Source organism: Pleurodeles waltl, chromosome 7, assembly GCF_031143425.1.
Source record: "Pleurodeles waltl isolate 20211129_DDA chromosome 7, aPleWal1.hap1.20221129, whole genome shotgun sequence".
Lineage (NCBI taxonomy): Eukaryota > Metazoa > Chordata > Amphibia > Caudata > Salamandridae > Pleurodeles > Pleurodeles waltl.
Window position 1 is genome coordinate 782,963,098 of NC_090446.1, and position 19,270 is coordinate 782,982,367.

Genomic DNA, 19,270 nt, shown 5'->3' on the forward strand with positions numbered 1-19,270 from the left:
AGAGGGAGGCCTTTGCTGTGGTCTGGGCACTGAAGAAGTTGAGGCCATACCTGTTTGGCACTCACTTCATTGTTCAGACAGACCACAAACCTGTACTTTGGCTAAAACAAATGAAAGGTGAAAATCCTAAATTGTTGAGGTGGTCCATATCCCTACAGGGAATGGACTATACAGTGGAACATAGACCTGGGAGTAGCCACTCCAATGCAGATGGACTCTCCAGATATTTCCACTTAGACAATGAAGACTCATCAGGTCATGGCTAGTCTTATTGTCCTTCGTTTAGGGGGGGGGGTTGTGTAGGAAAGTACTATCTTGCCTGGCATGTTACCCCCATTTTTCACTGTATATATGTTGTTTTAGTTGTATGTGTCACTGGGACCCTGTTCACCAGGGCCCCAGTGCTCATAAGTGTGCCTGAATGTGTTACCTGTGTAGTGACTAACTGTCTCACTGAGGCTCTGCTAATCAGAACCTCAGTGGTTATGCTCTCTCATTTCTTTCCAAATTGTCACTAACAGGCTAGTGACTATTTTTACCAATTTACATTGGCTTACTGGAACACCCTTATAATTCCCTAGTATATGGTACTGAGGTACCCAGGGTATTGGGGTTCCAGGAGATCCCTATGGGCTGCAGCATTTCTTTTGCCACCCATAGGGAGCTCTGACAATTCTTACACAGGCCTGCCACTGCAGCCTGAGTGAAATAACGTCCACGTTATTTCACAGCCATTTTACACTGCACTTAAGTAACTTATAAGTCACCTATATGTCTAACATTTACCTGGTAAAGGTTAGGTGCAAAGTTACTTAGTGTGAGGGCACCCTGGCACTAGCCAAGGTGCCCCCACATTGTTCAGGGCCAATTCCCCGGACTTTGTGAGTGCGGGGACACCATTACACGCGTGCACTACATATAGGTCACTACCTATATGTAGCTTCACAATGGTAACTCCGAATATGGCCATGTAACATGTCTATGATCATGGAATTGCCCCCTCTATGCCATCCTGGCATAGTTGGCACAATCCCATGATCCCAGTGGTCTGTAGCACAGACCCTGGTACTGCCAAACTGCCCTTCCTGGGGTTTCACTGCAGCTGCTGCTGCTGCCAACCCCTCAGACAGGCATCTGCCCTCCTGGGGTCCAGCCAGGCCTGGCCCAGGATGGCAGAACAAAGGACTTCCTCTGAGAGAGGGTGTTACACCCTCTCCCTTTGGAAAATGGTGTGAAGGCAGGGGAGGAGTAGCCTCCCCCAGCCTCTGGAAATGCTTTCTTGGGCACAGATGTGCCCAATTCTGCATAAGCCAGTCTACACCGGTTCAGGGGACCCCTTAGCCCTGCTCTGGCGCGAAACTGGACAAAGGAAAGGGGAGTGACCACTCCCCTGACCTGCACCTCCCCTGGGAGGTGTCCAGAGCTCCTCCAGTGTGCTCCAGACCTCTGCCATCTTGGAAACAGAGGTGCTGCTGGCACACTGGACTGCTCTGAGTGGCCAGTGCCACCAGGTGACGTCAGAGACTCCTTGTGATAGGCTCCTTCAGGTGTTGCTAGCCTATCCTCTCTCCTAGGTAGCCAAACCCTCTTTTCTGGCTATTTAGGGTCTCTGTCTCTGGGGAAACTTTAGATAACGAATGCAAGAGCTCATCCGAGTTCCTCTGCATCTCTCTCTTCACCTTCTGCCAAGGAATCGACTGCTGACCGCGCTGGAAGCCTGCAAAACTGCAACATAGTAGCTAAGACGACTACTGCAACTCTGTAACGCTGATCCTGCCGCCTTCTCGACTGTTTTCCTGGTGGTGCATGCTGTGGGGGTAGTCTGCCTCCTCTCTGCACTAGAAGCTCCGAAGAAATCTCCCGTGGGTCGACGGAATCTTCCCCCTGCAACCGCAGGCACCAAAAAGCTGCATTACCGGTCCCTTGGGTCTCCTCTCAGCATGACGAGCGAGGTCCCTCGAATCCAGCAACTCTGTCCAAGTGGCCTCCACAGTCCAGTGACTCTTCAGTCCAAGTTTGGTGGAGGTAAGTCCTTGCCTCACCTCGCTAGACTGCATTGCTGGGAACCGCGACTTTTGCAGCTACTCCGGCCTCTGTGCACTTCCGGCAGAAATCCTTTGTGCACAGTCCAGCCTGGGTCCACGGCACTCTAACCTGCATTGCACGACCTCCTAAGTTGTTCTCCGGCGACGTGGGACTTCTTTGTGCGACTTCGGGTGAGCACCGTTTCACGCCTCCTCGTAGTGCCTGTTTCTGGCACTTCTCCGGGTGCTACCTGCTGCTAAGAGGGCTCTTTGTCTTGCTCGACGTCCCCTCTACCTCCTGGTCCAATTTGCGACCTCCTGGTCCCTCCTGGGCCACAGCAGCATCCAAAAACGCTAACCGCACGATTTGCAGCTAGCAAGGCTTGTTGGCGTTCTTTCGGCGGGAAAACACTTCTGCACGACTCTACAAGGCGAGAGGGATCCGTCCTCCAAAGGGGAAGTCTCTAGCCCTTTGCGTTCCTGCAGAAACCGCAGCTTCTTCTGTCCAGTAGAAGCTTCTTTGCACCCGCAGCTGGCATTTCCTGGGCATCTGCCCATCTCCGACTTGCTTGTGACTTTTGGACTTGGTCCCCTTGTTCCACAGGTACCCCAGATTTGAAATCCACAGTTGTTGCATTGTTGGTTTGTGTCTTTCCTGCATTATTCCTCTAACACGACTTCTTTCTCCTTAGGGGAACTTTAGTGCACTTTGCACTCACTTTTCAGGGTCTTGGGGAGGGTTATTTTTCTAACTCTCACTATTTTCTAATAGTCCCAGCGACCCTCTACAAGGTCACATAGGTTTGGGGTCCATTCGTGGTTCGCATTCCACTTTTGGAGTATATGGTTTGTGTTGCCCCTATCCCTATGTTTCCCCATTGCATCCTACTGTAACTATACATTGTTTGCACTGTTTTCTAAGACTATACTGCATATTTTTGCTATTGTGTATATATATCTTGTGTATATTTCCTATCCTCTCACTGAGGGTACACTCTAAGATACTTTGGCATATTGTCATAAAAATAAAGCACCTTTATTTTTAGTATAACTGTGTATTGTGTTTTCTTATGATATTGTGCAAGTGACACTTGTGGTACTGTAGTAGCTTCACACGTCTCCTAGTTCAGCCTAAGCTGCTCTGCTAAGCTACCATTATCTATCAGCCTAAGCTGCTAGACACCCTATACACTAATAAGGGATAACTGGGCCTGGTGCAAGGTGCAAGTACCCCTTGGTACTCACTACAAGCCAGTCCAGCCTCCTACACCTCATGTCCCAGTAGTGCTTCCCATCGCCGTCTGATTATAGGTACGGGTTTCATAGCGGGCTTAAAAGAGCTTGATATAGACACTTTATCAAGTGTCTTGCCCATCTCAGAGTCAGTAAACAGTGTAGTACTTGGTGTGTCTCAGGTTCCTTGATAGTTCCAGACCACAGTGTCCTAAACTTATGTGTCAAGGCTTGATATGTTAGGAATTGGCTCGGTAGTAAACCATATTGTTCTATTAGATCTGCCCAGGGGAGTAACATCTCCTCCAGCACCACATTGCCACCTCGACTAGCTGATCATGACGAGGAAGCACCACTGACCAATTAAGCAGCCTTGCCAATAGCACAGATTGGTCAGTCCCTGCTCCCCGTAGTCCAAGCTCATGTGGAAGTGAACCATCCAACCACTGTGCGACCAATTTCAGCTGTGCCGCAAGGTAATATAGTTCAAACTCTGGGGCACCAAGGCCCCCCTCCCCCGGTGGCCTTTGGATAGATCTCTAATGAGACCCTACTTTGACATGTGTCCCACACTAGCTTCTGCAAGAGGAAATCAAGTTCTCTGAACCACAATGTTGGAACCTTGACTGGTAAATTGGAGAAATAATATAAAAGTCTAGGTAACATTGTCATCTTGGATAAGGAAATCCTCACCATAATTGATAATTTTAAGGATCTTCAGAACTCCATGCATAAGCACAAAGACCTGAGTGCAGCGCCCAAGTTAGCATCTAGTAGGTCAGTTGGGGAGTGTGATATTCTGATACAAAGATATTTGAATGTTAAAGAGGACTAGACCAGGCCCCTCAGCAGAATTGGCAGATGCTCCATGTCCAGAAATAATGGGAACAAGTGTGTCTTGGCCACATTAACCTTTAAGCCAGAATATGTTGCAAATGTTGACAGTAATGAGAGGGCAATCGGAGTGCTTGGAGGCCCATCTCTTGAATAAGGAAGCAGGTCATCTGCATAGAAGCATATCATTTATGATCCACCTCCCAGGATCAGTCCATAGATGGATTCAATAATGGGGTTCCGCCCTAGACGCAGTTTCTGAATTCTTTCCGAATTGTCCCCTCCGTCTGATCCAGTCGTACCGACTGCTAGGCAGGCCCCCTATTATGATGTTTAGATGGCCCTGGTGAAGTTACATATTGGCCAGAAGTAAAATCAAGTCCTCTGCTGTCTGAGGGGTTACCTGAGGAGAAGTAGTCCTGTATATCTGAGAAACGTCTTGAGTCTGAGGCTTGTGAGCCATGGGGTGAGGAGCCCTCAGTAGCATTTTCAGATTCTTGAGTCAACACCAGATTTGCTGCCGTCTGAGGATCCCACGTCGATGCATCAGGATCTCTTCTTGGGTTGAATCTTGACTTTGCTGGGTTTCGTTACTAGATTCGAGTGTGTCCCTTCTGATTTATAGCCTTCTAGCCAAGACCAGGCCTTGTTGGGTGAGATGCAAAAATGTGTGTTGCCATCTTGGATGATTCGCAGTTTCGCTGGTAAGATTATGGAGTACTGTAGTCCTTCCTCACAGAGAGCTTTCTTGACATTCTTATAGGATGCCCTTTGAGCTTGCACTTTAGCCGTAAAGTCTGTGAATATCAGTACTTTCCCATTTCCCAACGTAAATGGGCCACGCTCACGTGCTTCCTGCAGAATGGTGTCCCTGTCCTTATGGTGTAGGAGACGTGCCACCACTGGGCAAGGTGGGCCGCCCGGTTCCAAGGGACGTACTGGGACTCTGTGAGCCCTCTCTAAAGCAGAGAAAGGTGTAAGACCCTCAGGTGACACTGACGTCTTTAGCCAGGTCTCTAAGAACACCACCATGTCCTTGCCTTTTGTTCCTTCAAGAGTCCCTCCACTCTTATATTGTTGCAGCGATTACGGCCTTCTGTGTCTTTGGCTCTCTGCTTCAACAGTTTCACTCATCCCTCAAGGTCTTGCAGATTGTGAGAAAGCGCATTATGTTCAGGTCTAAGTTCTTTGACCATATGTTCCACAATTTTCACCCTCTCGGACAGTTTATGTTCCATCTGAAGGAGGCCCAAGCCTATTGAGACCGCACCTATGTTTTGATGTAGGATCTTCTTGGTATGAGCAATGTCAGCTACAGCTTTATCTAAATGTGAGTGGATGTCTGAGTTGCTTGGGCCCTCTGCATTCAGTCCATCTTGCTGGGGGGAGGCAGGGTCTCAGACTGTTCAGGGGTGGCTTGGGTTTGTTTCTGTCTTGATTTTCCCATGACTTCTCTCCCCAGGCCTTTGTAGTAAGCACAGTATCTATCATAGAAACCCTCCCCCTGATGTTTCCCAGCCAGTGGTAGCCTCACCTATACTCTTGATTATTTCATATCCATCTTGCCTGTAATATGTTGGACCCTCGGTTCAACGCTCCAACCCAGTGCCCTGCTTTTCTGATAATTGTGGTTGGGATTCCACCCTTCTGCTTATAAGCCTTCTTAAGTGAGCACCCACCACCTCAGTGCCATTTCAGGGGCCTGTATACAGGCATGAGTGCAGTCCTTCATTCTCCCACCGGCGTCGGGCTGAGAAATGAAGGTTGTTGCCCTAGCAGCCCCGCTGCTCCCATTCAGTAGAAGCCAACAGCCACTGTGGCTCGTCTCTACCCCTTCTCATCATACTCACAGCTGCCGTGGGGCACAGTAACTACAGCTGAAGGCATGGCCGCAGCACCCCATGCTGTCAATGGCTGCAGCCAATGCCCCTCTTCGGCTCCTTCCTTGCTGATGTGTTTTTAGAAAAGCACTCTTACCTCCCAGTGCCAGCTTGAGGGTCAGTCCCAGAATATGATTGAGGCCCTCTCATATATCCTGTGGCCCCAGTAAGGTGCTCTCGGGCCGCCTCTCCAACGCCGGTGAGGTCCTCACCCGGCAGAAGCCTAGAGCAATCTACCCGGAAGTCACCAGGCCCCAGCCCGGTGACTGGACGCTGCATACCCCACCGCTGGTGATCACAGTCGGGGCTCCACCACTGCCTTTCTCCTCACGAGCATTTCCTTTTAATTGAGTTGCCCTCGCTCAGCCGTGTCAGCTCGGATGCCTCAACTACTGCGGCCCGCCCCTGCTTACAGTGAGAATCGGGTGGCCGGCCCCGGAAGCCAGTCGTCAGTAGGGTGAGATTTCAGATCAGGTCCACCAGAGGGACTCCATCTCGGGGTCCACCCAATAGTGTGTCTGCAAAGATCTATTTTCTGCGTAGATTAGTCAGGATTAGTGCAAGGCCAGAGCAAAGTGTCGGATTCAAGCGTCCACCATCTTCAGCGCCATAACCACTCCCCCCCCCACCTTCAACCACTCTTTAGTTGTAATTTCTTTGAGGACTTGATCGTTGATCAGGTAATGACTCAACACCAGCAAAATGTGCTCTTTCTTTCTTTTTAGATCCTAACATTTCTGGAGGTAATATTGTTATTAATGGCTTTGCCCTTCTAAGCTTTACTAACCGAAGCAGTTTGTTTGGTTTTCTCCTAGCAGACATTGTGGGCCTGATGCACAAAGCCATGTTGTTGTCTCAAACCCAAAGTGTTTGGGGCTGTTCAAAGGCTTTTAGAATTTAAAAATGATTTTTTATGACTTGGAAAAGTATTTCTGACTCGTAAAAAGACCTCTGCAATCCTTTCTGAATTGCAAATCGAGGGTTGTGGGCATAAAAGGGGCGGCAACTCCAAACTATGAGTCACAAAGGTATCTCGCAATGATGTGCAACAGCAATTGCCGTTGCAAATCATTGATCAACTACTGACCCCCAAATTAGGGCAGTAACTGATTCACTGCTGGACAGATTCCATATTTGAGAACCATGTTGATGAATTTGGGAGTGCTGCCTGCTCCAACCCCAACTACCGATGTCTTCCCAAATGATTTTTTAAACATTTCAAACAGCACCTGTTTCTTGAATGGGCACGAGCTGTTTTTAAAAGAAGTGTTTCCTGTCTTGGAATGCAGAGGCGGGGTTATCATGGACGTCCCTTTACGAAAAAGCTAAAGCTAGGAAAAGTGGCATCATACATCCTTTGACCTTAATGATGTCACAGGAAGTGACATCATATGACCTTTGACTTTGAATCTTCCTAGGCAGTGATGTCACATGACCTTAATCCCAATGACATCACAATAATTAACATCAGTGAATTTCCATAATAATGCCATGATTAATATAACACAAACAAATGTCTGTTTTGGGAGATCTTCTATTTAAAGGTAAGGCCACAGTTACTTAATTGTAGTAAGCATGCAAAGCGAGTCTGATGTCTTCTAGTGGAGACTGAAGAGTGGATGTTTCTCTGGCTCTAATAGTGCATTTCAAGTCCTTTCATGATGTGCCAAGCTATTGAAAACTAACAGTCCCAATGAATTGACCCAATCATGTTTTCTTCAGGGGCGGTTCCTTTATAGGAACGTGGGAGTGTTGACCCCCTACTGCAAGTCCCCACATCTGAGAGACACTCATTTTTTCCTAATGTCTTTCTATCGTTCTGCTGTTCGTTTTTTCCCCATTAGGGGTGGGGCTTCAGTGCTCTTTCTGCCCGATTGATTGTAACAACCAGGAGGAGTTAACTGCACTGCGCATTGATTGTGACAACCAGGAACTGTGCATGACAGCTTGGCTGGTGTTTTTTGCTCTGGCCAGCCTAACATGCACAGTTTACGCTTCTGAAATAATGCTACTAGTTTTGAAAAGAAGACACGCAGCCTATCTGTCTCCGATGGAGCGCAGTTTTGCCTGACCTAGCCAATCCTGGCCCTGCTCTTATGCTGTTTGCTATTGTAAGCAACATTAAAGCAGCTCCTTGATATGTTGGTATGCCTTAGGGCTTTCTGTATGACCAGCATGCACGTTTAGAGCCAGACTGCGTGATGTGACCTCGGCTGCACTGGTTTGCAGTTGCAAGAAGAAGGTGTGGTGAATCCAGATGTCCAGGTAAGATCATGTTTATTTTTGCCAATATAATGTATGGTAAATGCTTTATAAGAGAATGTACCCGGATCACCTCTGCCTTTCAGAACTAAATTTGTAACGCCGAGGTGATCAGGCACATTCTATTTATAAAACATTTACCATCCATTATAAGCATTTTTAACATTTACGTGCGTGCCCGACCACTTTCAAAAGTCACAAGTCACCACTGATTTTTATAATGTCCTATGTGTGCCCTATATGTTAAAAGTTACCTCCATTGATAAGCCAGCATTTTGCTATAAGCACCCCTTTTGCCTGAGCATTACATACAATTTGCCAGTGCCAGTATTATGCTAATGGTGCTCCCCATGTACTATAGGGGGTCCTTATGTAAAATGTTATGTCTAGTATGTTGAGGACCACATTTTGTCATGGATGACCCTCTGACATATGTCACGTTGTCCTCCCATATGCCAAGAATTTCCTCCAGTGTGCCAGTGTCAGCAATTGCCACAGGTATTACCTATGCCAAGAAGTTTCTCCAGTATGTCAACGCTGACATTTTTCTATGGGTCATCCATGCCCAAATTGACCTACTGTGTGGCCAGCTCTAGCATTTTGCAGTGGGTATCCCATCTGCAAGTATTGTCTCCAGTATGCCAGTGCCAGCATTTTGCTAAGAAGCTTGCCAGGTCCGACATCAGACTTGCAAGCATAACACATTCTCACTTATGCTTACTTACGTTCACTTACACTCCATTTTGCTCCCTCATTAGTGCTCACTTGCACATTTTCACTGAGTCCCTTGCACTCACTCTTATCCTGACTCACTTATTCATATTCTCTCACTCACTCCTACCCACTTACATTTACTTACTCACACACACGATCCCACATGCAAACATAAATGCTCACATATATACACACTCTCAGACAAATTCATTCTCACACACACACACAACATATATTTAAAGCCATTTTATTTTTCTTACCTTAAAGACCAGTGAAGGTCCTTTCCAGATCCCGCTGCTCCACATTTTACTACACTAATAGTGAATAAAAGACTATTATTTACTCTTAGTGTAATAAAATAATAAAAATAAGCAGAAAACTCAGTTGGAGTCAGACGCTGGAAATACCAGATACGCGTGTGCGCTTGGCACTGATTTGACCACCTTGGATCCCAGGGGTCGCAAAGGCAGTGCCAGGGGTCACAAGGGGCAAGCCCGGGGTTGTAGCTGCAACCCCTAAATGACGTCCATGGGAGTCATGTTGTTCCTTGCAGGTTACCAAACCCTGTGCTTGTAGCCAATCACAAGGAGTTGGAAACAGCAACCTGCCTAATTATTAATATCCACTAAGAAGGTCGTTTTTTGACTGCCTGCGAATGGAAATTGTGCAAAGTAACCTATTTGTATATAAGCCACATCATAAAATTACAGGCAGGTAGCAGAAAACTGGAGTACAATTTACACCCGCTATTTGCATCCCGCCTGTTCGTACTTCAGGCCCATTCTCATCTTTCCATATGAGCTTTTAGTGACAGAATCATCCTTTATAATTTGTTTTTTCACTATTTCCATTTATGTTTCTATTGTTTTAATGTATGACTAAGTAATGTACCTGAGTTTTCATTTGTTTTATTCCTAAGTGGATCTTAATTGAATTTTGCAAAATGTTCACATAGGAGAGAGTATTATTGTTTAAATAATACAGGCATATAAGATCTTTCTCTCAAGTATGTACTAATACAGTCATGACCCAGAACATAACCCTAAACAGGGCCATGTGAGCTCTACCCAATATAGGAAATTCCGTGGAAATTGATAGGCTTCAATCTTACAATGTTCAGGTTTGTTCCTTCAGGAACTCCCACATCATTCTGGGTCCCTTCCAATCAGTGCTTGGGGTATGGTGGACTCCGTTTGTGGGTTGTTAACTTTTGCCTTTTACATACTATGAGTCAGGTGCACTCTACTCACACCCTCCGTAAACTACAGGGCATTTGCCCATGTATCCTCACAAGTTAGGGCACACTCTCCACTTTCTCTGCACCCAATCTGCCTATCCCATCTCAGTCATAATTGTATGAGGGTCCACAGAGAGACAAACACTCAGATGGCCTCTTGTCTGATTTCAATGCCAGTGCATCTATGTATGTGTCCCATGCGTCTTTGAGGGGCCTTCAATGCCCTCAGCATGTAGGGAGGATCACGTTCTGACCTTGACAGTAGCCCAGCATGTGAGGTCACTAATCCAGTGCTATACTGGGTGTAAAGAGAATTTCGATATTAGTGCTATTCGTTTTTTGGTCAAGACATATGCAAGCTCAATGAATCACATACTATGTTTGTTTTTCTTAATAAGTGTCATTATCTACAATAAACACAAGATCGGCCATCTGTGACGGCTACTGTTTCTGACCATAAACACACAACTACTGGAGAAGTCCATAACATGTGGTAAAAGTCGGCCTCCATTCACGGGCACAAAGGGCATTTGGGTGTTGTCTCTGGCAACATATAGTTGATCCGCATGTGTATCAAGTAAGATTTTTGAACATAGTTGGATTAGGTGTATTTAAGGCGGGGGTTCCTCAGCACTTACTTGACAAACTGAAAAGCTGATTTCCACTGTCTGTCTAAGTCCCGCAGAACACAGAGCCCCCATCTCTCCCTGAGTCCTAGATAGTCGGATATGCGTGTCCCCAGCACAGCATCATATAACAGAGTGACAGCTTTCCTGCCAGTAACATGACTAAGTAGTAACTGCAATGTATCAGATGTCAGTGGTTCCCTATGGTCTGGTCCCCACTCTGCTCTAATCACACTAGATAAGACATTGTACATCAGGATTGTCCCCCCATTTATACCTTTTTGGTCCCTGATTTTATCAAAAGTCATTGTGTTGTATATACACGTCGCCCATGACTGTCAGAGCCACATCTGTCCATGGCCTGAAGTTGTGGTGAGTAGTGAACCTACGTGTGGGTGGGGGTGCCCAGAGTGGGAGGCTCGGGGAGTAGGGTAGGGTTTCTTTCCTGGGTTGCACATATGCTTGGCAACAGTGTTCAGCCACCTTTGCCAATTTGCCTTTTAGGGCTGTAGACCTGCTGGAGTCCAACAACCACACTGTGATCGTTTGCCCATGTAGGTCCCTCAGTATAGCCACCCTCTTTGCGTCAGGGGCAGATGAGAGCCACTGCAGCTGTGCTTCTGTGTATTAAGGTTTGTCGTGTGGAGCGCTTAGCTCTCCCCTTTCTGAGGAAGGGCCCTCCAAAAGGGTAGGAAGTGATGCACACTCATCAGTATCAATCCCAGGATCCCTTGGTCCTCTGTATGATATACCTTGACTCCCAAGTATCAGAATGTACTGAATCACCATTGGGGGTATACATTTTGCTGAGCCTTTCTCTTGACATACTACAGCAGCAAAGGGGGAACAGGCAGGATTTCACCCAATTTATCTTCAATCCAGACTGCTTGCCGAATCTGTTCATCTTCTCCATCACCTGGTGGATAGCTTTCTACATATCACGCATATACAGTAGTGCATTGGCTGCATAAAGTGAGACTGTCTCCCAGGTGTCACCACCTGGCAAGCGCCATTCCAGTCCCCTCTGCTGGAAGAGGCCCACAAGAGGCTCCGTGGCTAGAGCAAAGATGATTGAGGACAGTGGACACCCCTGCCTGGTGCCTCTGCCTTTCATGAAAGTACCTGAAATTACATGCCCGGTACTGACTTGCGCCCTTAGGTTAGTGTAGGATTGCCATATCCATTACAAGACTTCTGGCCACAGCCCCATTTTCTCTAGTATCTTCATCAGGTAGGGCCACCCCACAATATCGAAAGCTTTTCCAATGTTGAGTGGCAATGCTGCATGTGGGGTTCCTACCTGTGGGGCCTCCTCCATAAGGCATAATAAGCGTGTCCGGTTTAGAAACGTGTTCCTGTCTGGTATGAAGCCATTCTGATCCAGGTGGACCAGCGCTGCAAGGGATGGGACCACTCTGTTAGCAATAACTTTCCCCAGAAGTTTGCAGTCTGTATTGAGGAGGGAGAATGGTCTGTAGGATCCTGATTGGGTTTGGGTAAGACCACAATCAGTGCCTCATTCATGGTTGCAGACATCCAGGCAGCGGCCCTGCCTCTTGGGCAGCTAGAAACAACTAAAGGAGTTTCCAGGCTAAACTCGCTTTGTATGTGGTATAGAACTCCACTGAGAGTCCATCCGTCACAGGAGTTTTGTTGTGTGCCATCTAGTCTATTGCGACTGAGGCCTATTCTGTTGGTATCGGCTCATCTACGGTGAGTCGCTGGAGAGGGTCCAAGTGTGGAATTGGTACCCTATGTAATTCAGCAGGGGAGAGTCGCCTGACCTCTCCACAGTCGCATACAAGGAGCTATGATAGTCCAAAAAGACCTTATTTATGTTGGCCTGTGAGTTGAAGAAGTTGCTGCTCAGGGCTCTTATTGCCCCCACTGGGGGCCTTGTGGTGCCAGTCCATAGTCGCCAGGCCAACAACTGCCGTGCTTTGTCTCCCTGTGTGTGTTGTTTGGCTAAGCACTCACTATAGTCCAGTCCCCCCAGCCCCTGAGATAGGTCCCAAGATGCTTGTTTCTGGTCTATGGAGGACCTGGCCTGGAAGTTCGGGCTGGACTGTTCCCATGGGGAACAGGGTTAAGCCTAATTTGCATGTGGCTGGGTCCAAACTGAGGTGGCATGGTGAGCAAAAGAACAATGGATTAAACCCAGATCTATGACTGGGAGTGAGTGTTTGAAAAGTTTCAGCATTTTGTCCGCCATCCTTTTCTGTTGGTGAACTCTAGTCAATCCCATGGCCTGTGTTGTGGGACTATCAGCTTCAGAAAATTTCCTGCTGCAACAGACAGCCTTTCGAGAGGAAAGAATAGATAGAAGAGTGTACACTTCGAAAGAAGAAGAACCTCAACATAAAACTTCCAAGACCCAGACCCTAAATCACATTTGGTGTCTTGAAATAGTCTATAAGGAGGGTAGGCTGAGACCCCAAAGTTTGTCATCTGCCAAGCAGCCAGACAGGCTGTGTGAGAAAAGGAAGCTCTGCAAGACTTCTGCCTGTGATAAGGACTGGGGGACCAAAGCTTTTTAGTCTCCTTGCTGGGTGAGAGGACATCACCCAGGAAACCCATGACCACATGCCATGGAACCTGGAGCACCAGTGCCTGCTTGCTAAGACCAGTGTGCCCTGTAAGGAAGAAGAGCATGTTGGAGGGAGCAAGGTCCAGTGGGGGGCCCTATCAAGACACCTTCCTGTGTGAGGTGTGAGTATATAGGTGACCACTGACCCCATATGCCAGAAACGGCTACAGTTGGAGTAATGTATGACCAGCGCACCAGGACTCATGAACTCTTTAGTGGTGACCCCATGAGCCAAGATGGGCTGCTGTGGTTTGGGTGATTGCACCAAGGGAGTCTGTGTTGTGTCTGTAGGTACCTCAGTAAGCCTATATTACGGGGAGGGGGAGGCCTGCTGGTGCTTAGTGGCCAAAGAGTTTGGGCTGTTGTCTGGTACAAGAGTCCAGCTGCGACGAGCAGCTCGAGCTATGCACATCAAAATCTGCCCCCTGATTGCCCCCCCCAAGGACCTAGGTTAATGCTGAGGAAGACATTGCACCCTCCTTGGGTTCTGGTCTGAAGCTGGTAAACCCCATGTGGGGAAGACTGACTTACCATGTCTTCGTGGACTGGAAGCATCTCCAATCACTGGCGAAAGCAAGCAGTGCCATTGGGAGAGAGCCTTCACCTGCTGGATGCTGTTGCGTTACTATGAGCAGCTCAACTTTGCTGAACAGTATCAGAGCTTGCAAGGTCCCTCGGTTCGGGCACCCACTGACACTCTGAATGCTTCTGTACTGCAGAGGCAGCTAAGACTTGAATTCAGCCAGTTGAGCACCAGGGGACTAGCTGCTGAAGGTGCTCAGCCACCATAGACCCTTTTGACTAATTTCTAATAGTCAATGAGGGACCTCTCGTGTACGGCTTACAAGTGAGCATTCCCTAAATGTGGCCACCAGTGAATGGGGAATAACCCTGACCACATTACTAGTAAGAGAGTGGGACAGGGATTTGCCTGATACACATTAGAGCCCTGAATGTTGTTTTTCCTATGCATCTGTAGAGTTAGAAATAAGATACTTCTTTTTTATATAAAATAAAGTGTTTGGCTGGAGGCTGATTTATTGACATTACTGTGTGCACTTTTGAGTTATGAGTTGTGTTCACTAATTTGTATCTACACTCCCCCCAAGGGAGACTTTGACTGCTCATCCACAGCTACCAGAGAGTCAAGTGCAGAAGGGGTACTTGGCCCAGTTGCTCAGGATCCGTAGCAGATCAGGCCCCTAGAACATTAGCAGTAAAATGCCTCAACCACCATGGTTGGACCTAGTAGCCCCTTTTTCCTCTGTAGCCATTTGAAAGGGGTTCTGACAATGAATAATACTGAAACAGAGAGGAAGAGAAGCCATATTTTCTCTAGGTCAAGGGTAACCTCTACGTGACCACCAATTTAGCATTTTGTCAACAATTTGGTTTGAGCTTTGAAATGTGTTAGGTTAATTGATGTCTGATGGAAGTGCATTTTAAAATATTAATGAGTCAACTGTACTACATATGTCAGAAATAAGAAAGAGAGCAATCTGTTGTAGTTTAGTTCTCTGACTAATGATGTCAGAGATTAGAAGGTGAGCAGACGGGGGATTCTAAGGGCGACAGTTGAAGAGAGGAGAATAGAGAAAGGAGCCTGTTGCATATTGTGGTGGATGCTGTATCAATAAAGATCTTCTAAATAAGCTTAACCGGAGTGGACTGACCTTATCACAGTCCTTTATAATCAGAAGCATGGATTGGAAATTAGTCAAAAAGTAGCGTATTAGTATGTGGATTGAAGATAAGTTAGTCAGTGGTAAGGAATATATTCAGTCACGCTGTCACTGTAAACACATCAGTTTAATCATCAGTTAATATACAGTAACATATTGCATTTTTTGTAATTATTGTACAATAGGAAATGCTTTCATTAGTATTTAAATAAAATGGAACAGGTATGAAAAACTTTTAGAAAAATATTGAAATAGACAAATTAATAGATAATATGTTCAGTGAGAAAAAAATGAATAGCAATCGTAAATATATAGATTCCTAATCAATTCGAAAATAATCGTGATGAGAAACATGAGAACCATCCTCATTGATAGTCAGCAAAATGCCACACATTCAGTGATAATCGGTCAGCAATTTGAAATAACTGCTGGCACTCCTCTATGTATAATTCATAAACCACAATGAACATTCTCATTTTACCAATGACAGGGGTTCACGCTTAATATATACAGTTTTCAATTGCCCATAGGTCTTAACATGCAGCATTTTTTGTGCAATCTCAGGGGCTCAAATTGTCTCAGAGGATAGTAATTCAAAGGCATAATGTTATATGCTTCATTAGAAGGTCTTGGTTTTCTATATTGACCCAATCTAAACACCAGTTGTTACACAATCATTTTATGAAAACCATTTTTTTTTATTACACTAAGCACTAAATATTGTTTACAAAAATAAATGAGAAAGTACCTTGAGAACTGGTGCCAAAAAGATAGACGTTCCAGTAAGGATAAAGACTACAAGTCCAGTCACTCGTTGTTCCCTAAAAGCAATTGCATTTAAATTTATTGTTATAAATAACAGATCTATTGAAATCTCACCATGTCTGAAATCAGCACCATAATCAAATATTACAACAAAATTACAATCTAACATAATTATTTTTGGTGAAGCATTATACTACAGCATGACCGGCTCATATCAGAAGAGTCTACCCCTTATTGGTTGAAGGAGCATGGTTTCCAGCCCTCTGCTTGGTTTTGATAGATATTGCATCTCAAATAGCATCTGCTGTGAATTAATTTCTACTAATGTTAAATCACCTGATTACAGCACATTTAAGTATGAAGTGAGATTGATAAATGGTTTGTCAGACTGTGAGGGGCTGTTACAGTAGAAGTCCAAAGAAATCAAAAAGATTTCTGTTCATGAATATGGGTGAAAATTATGAAAACAGAGGGTGCATTTTCTTTTCTCTCAACAGGTTTCTGGCCATACATGAATTCTATGAAGATCATTCATTTATCCCATATCCTTATCTTGGGAAGGCAGTCTGAAGTTGCTTTAAAAGTTTTATCTAGAATCAAATTCAAAGGAAGTTTAAAATCTCTATGTTATAATAAATGATCCTGTAAAAGATAATAGTTCTTCATGTTCTGCAGGCTCATCAGAATTAGGACTATATAAGGCAATAGTATTAATCTTAATGGAATGGAAATCATATTCTAGAATCAGTCATCGCTCTAGTTTATCTGATTTAACCTAAACTGATTTAACTTTAAATTAGTGTCAATAATTATAGTGAAATTGCTAATTATTAACAATTGTTCATATGAGAATGTCTTCAAAGACCACACCAGTTGTAGGTACTTCTGAGCCTCAGTATGAAAATGATGGGTATCTACTGAGCATATTATATCAAATGTCATGCTCTTGTGTTCCCAAATTTTGTAATATCCTATTTTACTAAATGTTATTACATAATTCAATAATATTCCAAGAGCATATTTTAATTTCTCAATTGCTGTATATACTTAGATATGGGGGTAGTAAGTAACATCCTAAGAAGTTTGTTTACAAGTTCTTTCCTGAGTACTGCTATAGCAAAGTTTTATTCTCAATTCTTTAAATTGACCAAAGTCCCAGATATTATCAGTAAACTCAAATTCATGATCTCCCACCTAACCCCTTTGCCACTCCCATTATGACACAGGGTCGTTCTCCCTGCCTCTTGGGGAAATCTACTCATCCTTGGGTCTATGTAATAACCTAGCCAGCTCCCACAAGTGCATTATCATAATTCAACTGTATTCTTTAAAAAAAAAAAAAAGAGTGAAAAGAGCATCAGACCTTTCCCAGGCTTAGTCTCAACTGGAGTCATCAGCCCCCCTCGGTCTCTGCACTGGCACCTTTTCTTTTAAATCTATTAGCTGGGCCATCTACCACACTTTTCACAAGAGACACCTGATTGGACGTTAAAGGGTCAATTTATTAAGTGAGGATAATGACTTTAGTTGATGGACATCTCCCTGCTCTTTAAAGTTCGGCAATAAACAAATACTCTAGTAGGTTTCTTTCTCCTCTATGATCATTAGATTTTTCTCCTTGTAATTTCGCAACAGAGGTTCCTTTGAAGGTACCAAAAGTTAGGTGAACTGACGCTGTTGGTTATGATGAAAAAGAGGACATCACACTATCAGCCCTAAATAGGAGGGTTGTATGATGTCCTTACTCCAACAGCCAGCAATGTGTCAGGCTTTAGAGTATGATTTCCATTGAAAAAGACAACTGGGCCACAGCCAATGGAAAGCTGATGGTCTGTCCGAATTACATTACATCAGGTGGATCAAGAGTTTGGTGGACAGGGTATATAATCACATTGGTGACAGAATGCCCTGTCTGCCAAATTCTAAATCAGTCCTTACCCATCTTGTCTACTGTTTCAGTTATTTGTATAGATCCATTTACTTTCTCTATCTCAGGGATGTCTAACATTTGCTGTTCTCCAGCTTCGGAATTAATATGAGGTACTGGACTAGTACCCTCTCACAGGTCATTCTGTTGATGTTGAATATATCCATTTTATTTGTATTTTCTAAGCTGTTTAATGGAGGTTTTATAGCATAGTTAATTGATCTTAATTGATTCATCATCCTCTGTAGAATTTCCAATCGTATTTTGTGTCAAATCAACACTTTGAAAGGGTGCTATGTATTTTACATTGCTTGGCCTTCTCCCCTTCTATTCAAATATATGAGATTTTCAATCTAAATGGTTTTTGCCCCATAAACTTTCCTAAACATTTTCAGTTAATATATGTGTGTCCTTCTCCCTTCTTTTGATTGCTAATTGAACAGCTTGATCTTCTATCAAACTTCTAATCTCTGTGAGTAGCGGTTGTCTGTTGTGGCTTATCTGTGATCTTATGGATACGTTGGAATGTCTGTTTCAAGGTTTCATTAACTGTAGATGAGAGAGTGCTGTTGGCTAACTCCTATATCTCCCTTTTCATAGCTCTTGTAAAATAATGAGTGATACGGATGCCAACGTTTTTTGGTGCATTTTCAATCCAAGTGTCACTAGTCTTTGTGGCTCATTTATTTGAATTATATTATGAGCTGTATTATGATTTAGAGTCAATTCAATTGTGAGACAAGATTTATATCACTAAAGGACTAATTTGATTGTCAAAGCTTCCAAATCATTTCTGGAATGTATTCCTCCGTCCACCGGGATTAAGTTTAAATAAGACTTGGAGTAAGAGCCATGGGAAGGGAGAAAGATGGAAGTTCCTATTTTCTACATCTGAATCTAATTTATTATTTAATCTTGTGTCAGATGGGTAAGGGAATCCTTTCCAACAGGATTCATAATTTGACCTTCAAGCAAACTCTTGCCTCCCAGAATCCATACTTTCAGGCTGTATATACTTAGATATGTGGGTAGTAAGTCAAAAAAATTGATTTTTCTATCCAGATGTATTTTATCCTGGTATATTGCTTCAGTTTTCTTAGAGTGTTACATTTGTTCTGTTGTAAAACACCTGCAGTTTTGCAATGTCTCTGGAATTTATGAGAGTTCCAATAAGTCTAAAGTTTAACTTTATTATTTTGGACTATTTTTTCCCTATGTGTCTTCTCTTCCTACAGCCACTTTGAAATTCATCCGCAGTTTGGTGTGTCTTCAGCTATTTTCTGCAGCATTTTCAACGTAATCACTCCTGTGATTTAAATGTGTAACAGGGAAATCATTTACAAATGTTTATGAATCATTGTCGATGCTGGGTCCAACTTGAATATAGTTGCACAGAATGAGGGTTTCGGGGGAGATGGGCTTGCCCTGTTTCCCCCCGGGCTAGTCAGGTGTGGTGGTGTGTTCATGTAATACTCTGGGGCCCTGATTAGTCAGTTTAG

At 44.6% G+C, this 19,270-nt stretch overlaps 1 protein-coding gene across 1 annotated transcript in view; it reads right to left on the minus strand.

The window, feature by feature from the left end:
- Window positions 1-19,270, minus strand: part of SLC4A9 (solute carrier family 4 member 9) — a 369,779-nt gene that overhangs the window by 53,958 nt on the left and 296,551 nt on the right. Inside the window, exon 17 of the mRNA XM_069199298.1 lies at window positions 15,828-15,900. Coding sequence (XP_069055399.1) covers window positions 15,828-15,900 — 73 coding nt within the window. The remainder of the gene's footprint in view (window positions 1-15,827; window positions 15,901-19,270) is intronic.